Source organism: Meleagris gallopavo, chromosome 11 (genome assembly GCF_000146605.3).
Source record: "Meleagris gallopavo isolate NT-WF06-2002-E0010 breed Aviagen turkey brand Nicholas breeding stock chromosome 11, Turkey_5.1, whole genome shotgun sequence".
NCBI classification, from domain to species: Eukaryota; Metazoa; Chordata; class Aves; order Galliformes; family Phasianidae; genus Meleagris; species Meleagris gallopavo.
Window position 1 is genome coordinate 15126416 of NC_015021.2, and position 7106 is coordinate 15133521.

General features: G+C 56.8%; 1 protein-coding gene across 1 annotated transcript; it reads left to right on the plus strand.

Moving 5' to 3' along the window:
• Positions 1-220: 220 nt before the first annotated feature.
• On the plus strand, positions 221-7106 carry ABCF3 (ATP binding cassette subfamily F member 3). Its single transcript, XM_010716820.3, has 18 exons — positions 221-326; positions 1921-2018; positions 2110-2232; positions 2447-2713; positions 2860-2940; positions 3463-3522; positions 3616-3672; positions 3871-3893; positions 4172-4227; positions 4361-4561; positions 4757-4833; positions 5080-5124; positions 5225-5357; positions 5634-5722; positions 5858-5949; positions 6123-6255; positions 6459-6546; positions 6668-7106. The coding sequence occupies exons 2-18, from the start codon at positions 1921-1923 to the stop codon at positions 6824-6826; spliced, it is 1782 nt and encodes a 593-aa protein (XP_010715122.3). The 5' UTR covers positions 221-326; the 3' UTR covers positions 6827-7106.

Genomic DNA, 7106 nt, shown 5'->3' on the forward strand with positions numbered 1-7106 from the left:
CTCGGGCGGCTCGATGGGGCAGCTCAGCCCCGGCCCTGCATCCCGAACCCCGCACCCCTCTGTCTTGTCCTGGGGCTGAACTGCTGGGATGTGTGGAAGCTCTCCTTCAGTCCCTTCGTCTTTTGGTTCTCCTGTCCTTCGGTCCCCCATCGTTTTTCAGTCCTTCTGTCCTTCAGTCGTCCGTATCTCCCATCTTTCATTTCCCCCATCCTTTGATCCCCCTCCGTCCCCCAGGAGAGGGGACCCCACCACTCACCCCCCATCCCCTCACAGATGCCAGCACGGACCTGCTGCCAGGGCTGCTGCTGAAGAGAGGACAGACGTCGGTAAGCAGGGGCTGCAGCCTGTGGGTGGGCAGCTGGGATAAGCCTTGCGTGGGGCTGCAGCTCTGTGGCCCGCTTTGGTCCCCTCACCTGCTGGGGTTGGCCAGGACCAAAGGTAGCAGCGAAGCATGGGGGTACAGGAGCCGTGCCTTTGCATCATTGGTGAAGCTCTTGGCCTTGATTGTGGAAAGGTTTAGAGGGAGCTAACAGGTCGTTAGCTTGATGAGCTCTATTTTCCTTTATCTTAAGGAGTTTCAAAGCACGGTCAGTCAAGCAGTAACGCTCAGAGTGCAGTGTCTCTAAATTCAGGAAGGACTTTGGCTTCTACATTACAGCTTTGATTGAGTGGTTACAATGTACAGGAGTGCTTCTCGTCCTGCTCAGTGAGAGCTGAGCCCCGTACAGCGGTTAGATGTGGGCAGGTTGTGCTCTGCATTGGGTGCCCCCAGGCTTAACTATGGAGACAGTTGTGCAGATACAAAGCCAGGGCAGCGGCAGCTGTGTGCGGTGGGCAGGACCTGTTGTGGTGCTCTCTTTCCCTTTACTGAGGTACACGTGGAGCTCCTCGTGTGGAGGCTGAGATCTAATGCGATATCCGTGCGTGTGAATGGGAGCCTTCAGGGCGAGCTGGCGACAGTGCTGTTGGCACTGGCACTGCTGCTCCCAAGCTCACTGTCTGGCTCTCGTGTCTGCAACTCAAAGATAATCTTCAGAGAAATTGGGAAAGATTCAGAGGAGGCCTTGGGAGGCCTCCCAGGTCTTGGAGGACACGTCCTGCTGAGAGATTTGAGGAGCTCTGTATTGCTTACAGAGTGACTCAATGTGTCTGTAGGTAATGGGCTACAGCCGCAGTAACAAGATGCTCTCAGCCTAGCATGCAGGACTGTAGTGTGCTCCTGTGGCTGAGAGCTGCCTAGAAATACCTGGGAGTGCTCTCGGTCAGCCACAGGTATGTGACTTGATGCAGGAGTGAGCTGAGAGCTTGGCCAAGATCAGAGGCTAGGTTAAAACACTGGGCTGCTTCTTGCCTCTGGGTTTAATTAAATGTTTTTTGGCTTTGCCACGATTGATCCACTGCACAATCTGAGTTAATTCCAAACTGGCTAAAGTTTAACAGGGGAGGGGAAACGCTTAGTGGTGCTGGCTGGGGTAGGTGTACAGTGAGTGAAGGAGGTGCTGGGATAGCTCAGGATCGCGGAATCACAGGGGTTGGAAATGAACTCTGGAGATCATCTAGTCCAACCCCCAGGCACGTTGGTGTTTTTGAAGTGCCTTGGCTGACTCAGGTCCCTGAAACCAGAGAAATGGGTCATGGGGAAGAGCCGTACGGGTTGGGGTCAGCCAAACTCTGCTTGCAGAAGTCGGCCCGTTGCATACAAGCTGTTGGTTTAGGACTGCATTCCTAAAGTGCTGTACTGGCCCTGTTAGCTTCCTTGAGTCTGTTAGCTTCCTTGAGTCTGTCCCAGATCCCCAGTCCTAGCTCCCTTCTGCCTTCCATTCCTTCCAGGCACGAGGGACTGACAGACCTCTTTTCTCTTGGAGTTGGGTTTTTGGGGCTTTTGCTGAAGATGTGCTCTCACACTTCCTTTTGCCCCAGATGGTGAATGCCAAGAAACTGGAGAAGGCAGAGGCCAAGCTGAAAGCCAAGCAAGACAAGAGGATGGAGCGGGATTCTGTGAAGTCATCTGGCCCTCCGTGAGTACAGCACCCGCAGGCTGCTCTGGCTGGGATGTGAGCATACAGAGCTTTCCCATCGAGCCCCTTCTCTGCATTCTGCCTACTGCAGAGTCCTCGAGGAGGCGACTGCCAGCCAAGCTGCCAGCAAGAAGGAGACCCGCATGGAGTCATCGGGCAAGAACAAGTCATACGACGTACGCATCGAGAACTTCGATGTCTCCTTTGGTGAGCGGTGAGTACAGGTGGGGAGGTGGGACGGACCCTGGCTCGGGCTTCAGACCACAGTGAGGTCCACATTTGAGAGTGGTGCGGAATGACAGCAAAGATTAGGAGGCCGTGTGGCCACCACCTCAGCACAGCCTGAAAGGTGCTGGGGGCAGGTGGCTGCTGGTTGCCTGTCTCTCTGTGGGCAGTCTGAGCGGGTACCTGCGTGTTCCCTCCTCTAGGGTCCTGCTGGCAGGAGCAGACCTGAACCTGGCGTTTGGACGGCGCTACGGGCTGGTGGGCAGGAATGGACTGGGGAAGACCACACTGTTGAAGATGATTGCCAGTCGGAGCCTGCGCATTCCCTCACACATCAGCATCCTCCACGTGGAGCAGGAGGTGGCAGGTGATGAGACGCCAGCCCTGCAGAGCGTGCTGGAGTGTGACACCGCTCGTGAAAGCCTGCTGAGGGAGGAAAAGGAGCTGACGGCCAAAGTGAATGCTGGCAGGTGAGATGCTCATCGCTGGGTTTCAGCCCTTCTGCAGCCTTTTATCCATGAGGTCTTGCTTGCCTTAGTCCTGCTTGGGGTGATCAGCCTCCTCCCTCAGTGCTCAGATCCTGACCTCTTCTTGTCTCTGCTCTGCTCTGCTCCAGGGGAGAAGGGACGGAAGGCGCCAGGCTATCGGAGATCTACACCAAGCTGGAGGAGATCGAGGCAGACAAGGCCCCGGCGAGGTGAGACAGCCCTGTGGTACTGCTGTCTGCTGGCATGGCCAGATGTGGTTTGGAGCACAGAAGGGCGATGCTGTGGCCCTGCAATCCTGCGTGTGGGGACGGGGGCTCTCCCTGCTTCTGTTCTCTACTTCTGTCATAGTTCTTCTGTGTTAGAGATAGTTGAGCTTCCCCAGAAGCTGGAGGTTTTGTTGTTGCTTTTTTTCCTCCCAAATGGCATTGTTAGTGCTTCTCCACTCAGACCTCCCCAGATTCCTGCTGTCTAGGGAGTAGCTCTGGAATACTGGTGATAGTGAGCTGAAAGCTTCTTATCAGTCTCCTGGGACTGCATGTGGATGCTGTGTCTTCCTGGGCTGTGTTTTGCAGCCAAATGCTGCCCTTGGTCCTGCAGGGAAGTTTTTCTGCACCACGGTGGCCTTAAGCTACGTAGCAGAGTGCCTGTGGTGACCATGGGTCCGGGAGCTCAGACTGAGCTCTGCAGACAGATGGTGTATCCGTGTTCCAGTTCTCTCTGCTTTTTTCCAGGGCGTCTGTCATTCTCGCTGGGCTGGGCTTTAACGCAAAGATGCAGCAACAGACAACCAAGTAAGTCTCCAGGCTCTGGGCATCAAAATTTGAATGGACTTGAGTTACTCTGATTAAATTGTAACCCTTCTCTGCAATCTCCGCTCTTCTCAGAGAGTTTTCTGGAGGCTGGAGAATGAGACTGGCCTTAGCCAGAGCCCTATTTGCCAGGTTGGTGTCTAGGCTTTCATTCTATTGGTTCATCTTCCTTGCTATACGTGCTGCAGGGGGCTGGGGAACTGCGTGGGGGTCTTCTCAGACTGTCAGGGTGGGGAGCTTTTGAGGCATTGCAGCTCTGTGTGGTGAAACATGCTCTGCCTTCACCCTGTGCTCTTTTTGCTTCTGATGCCAATGTCTTGGTTTCCCTAGGCCAGACCTCCTCCTGCTGGACGGTAAGTCGATACCACAGGTCCCTCTAACCCTGCTGCTGGGCCTGCCCATGCCCTTGCTGGGTTGGGAAGGCAGTGTGGCCTTTAGCTGCCTGCTCAAAATAGCTTGGGTGACAGGGCTGTCAGCGCTCCCCAGCAGTGGCGTGGAGCCATCCTCACCCGGGACACATGCTTGGGCAGCTACTTGGGCTGGTCACTGGTCTTTCCCGTGTAAAAAAGCATCATCCAGCCATTCCAGTCCCTCCTGATCTGATCTCGGTGCCTTTTTTCTCTTCCCTCAGAGCCGACAAACATGCTGGACGTGAGGGCCATCCTGTGGCTCGAGAACTACCTGCAGGTAGGGGTGGGAACAGGGCAGAGGTGTGCTGGACGTGCATCGGGGAACGGGGACATCCTCCAGGCTGGTGTCCTGCCTTGCTGGGTGGTGGCACTCGGGCTCCCTCAGGTCTCCCTCTCGCTGTCTCCTCCAGACCTGGCAGTCGACCATCCTCGTGGTGTCCCACGACAGGAACTTCCTGAACACGGTGGCCACGGACATCATCCACCTGCACTCTCAGCGCCTGGACACGTACCGTGGGGACTTTGAGAACTTCATGAAGACCAAGGAGGAGCGGCTGAAGAACCAGCAGCGGGAGTACGAGGCGCAGCAGCAGTACCGTGAGCATATCCAGGTACTGGGAGAAACCAGTAGGGCTGGAACACTTCTCCCAGCCTTGCCCCTTTCTCCTCGCTCCTAGCGAGCATCCCAAGCTTCCCGTATTCATTGCTGCTTAGTCCTGCAGTGATCTGTGGCTGTGGCTCTGTTGTTGCAGAAGGCTTAGCGGCGCTGGGGTGGCTGTGGCTGAATGGGGTTTTGTCATTTGTAGGTTTTCATTGACCGCTTTCGCTACAACGCGAACCGGGCATCCCAAGTGCAGAGCAAGCTCAAGCTGCTGGAGAAGCTGTGAGTGCCCGTCCTGCTGCTCTGCAGAGGTGGGGAGGGGGCAGTGCTGATGGGAAGAAAAAAAATGTTCCCAGGCGAATCTGGAGGACACTGCCTGCAGGGATGGTTTGGGCTTTGGGTGCTGTGTCTCCGGTCCGGAGGCTTTGGCCAGGATGAGGCTCTGCAGAGCTGAAGTCTGTATGTGGGCTTCTGGTGTGGGGTTCAGAGCAAGGCGCCTTAGTTACACTGTGGCTTTCCTGTTTGCAGGCCAGAGCTGAAACCCGTGGACAAGGAGTCTGAGGTGATGATGAAGTAAGTGTCGCCTGAGCCCTTGCTTGGATGGGACCCGGCTTCCCTTCTGAGCAGAGTTCTGAAGTTCCTGGCCGTCTCTCACCTCCTCCTGCCTTCCCAGGTTCCCCGATGGCTTTGAGAAGTTCTCCCCTCCTATCCTGCAGCTGGATGAAGTAGACTTCTGCTACGACCCGAGTCACTACATATTCCGTTCCCTGTCTGTCTCTGCTGACCTGGAGTCCCGCATCTGCGTGGTACGTGGGATTGCAGAGTGACAGTGACCTCTGGGCTCTCCTCTCCAAGTCCCTGCTCAGAGCAAGGCCAACTTCGATGTCAGGGGTCCTTGTCCTCAAGCTTTGTGCTTGCAAGTGGGGGGCTGGGCCGTCTAGTCCTTAAGATCAGGGATTGGGGAACATGTTCCAGCAGTGCTGTGTGATCATCCAAGAGAGCTGAAATTCCCTAAGCACTGCCCCATCCCCGAGGTAGCTCTGTGGGTTTTGTGCTCTCTAATGCTGCTGCTGCTTCTCTAGGTTGGGGAAAATGGAGCTGGCAAGTCGACCATGCTAAAGATCTTAATGGGGGAGCTGGCACCAGTCAGAGGGATCAGACATGCTCACAGGTACCTGGTAGGAAGGGCTGGGGTGGGAGGAGTGGTGGCTGCTCACCCACTCTTGTGCCCCTTCCTGCAGATGGGGCTGGGAGCGCTGTGGTTACAGGGCCAGGTGCCACTTCCCCATTTCTTCTCATTGTGCAGAAACCTAAAAATTGGCTATTTCAGCCAGCACCACGTGGATCAGCTGGACTTGAACATCAGTGCTGTAGAGTTGCTGGCCAGGAAGTTCCCAGGTAGGTTTTGGAGATGTGGAGAGATCTGGGCCCTCTCCTCAGTTCCTGCCCTCAATGTTCCAGTCAGGTTTTCCCCCTCAAAACTTCCTCTTGGGCACTGCCTCCATGCAGCCGCCCCATCCCAAGGCACTGGGTGTCCATGTGCTATAGCCACGTTGTGCTGTGCTCTGCAGGGAAGACGGAGGAGGAGTACCGGCACCAGCTGGGGAGCTACGGTGTGTCAGGGGAGCTGGCTGTGCGCCCTGTGGCCAGCCTGTCCGGGGGCCAGAAGAGCCGGGTGGCCTTTGCCCAGATGACCATGTCCTGGTAATTCGCTCCTAGATGCCCTTAGTTTATGTATGGCTGCAGCTGTAGAGCTTGCTTCACCATGAGGAAGGTGGGCAGCCTCACTTTCGGGCCTTTGTGGAGACAGGGTGGAAGGAAGCAGTGGCTCTCTGCTGCTGCTTTGAGCTCGTGGGGTGCGTCCCATGCTCCCAACGTACCACTCCCAGTGCCACCCTCTCTTCCAGTCCCAACTTCTACATCCTGGATGAGCCGACCAACCACCTGGACATGGAGACCATCGAGGCGCTGGCAAAAGCGCTGAATAAGTTCCGGGTAAGGCGACATCCCCTTCGTTTTCCTAAAGCTCCCTGCAGCCTCCAGCTGAGGTGTCTCAGCCAGAGCCCCCCTAATGCCAGCTGTGCTCAATCCCTTCTCCATCGTGGCGCGTTGGCAGGGCGGCATCATCCTGGTGTCCCACGACGAGTGCTTCATCCGCCTGGTGTGCCACGAGCTGTGGGTCTGCGAGAATGCCACCGTCACCCGCATCGAGGGCGGCTTCGACCAGTACAGGGACATCCTGAAGGAGCAGTTCCGCAAAGAGGGATTTCTATAGGGCCGGGGGGGGCCGCGGTGGCCCCCGGCTGCGCTGCTCTCTGTGCCCTCAGCCTGTGCTGTGTGGGGCTGCAGGTGCTGCTCCGTGCTGGGTCGAGGGAAAGCAGCGTGCCCCCCCACAGCTGTGCCCCACGCTGGAGGGGGGGTCAGGGGGCAGCCCTGCTCTTTCTCTGCTCACCCCCCTTCCCCATCAGTGGTGTTCCTCTCCCTGCCCCCCCAGCACAAAGCGAGGCCTTTTGCTGCTACAAGTGCCCCCACCTCCCCCCACCCCCTGGACGCGC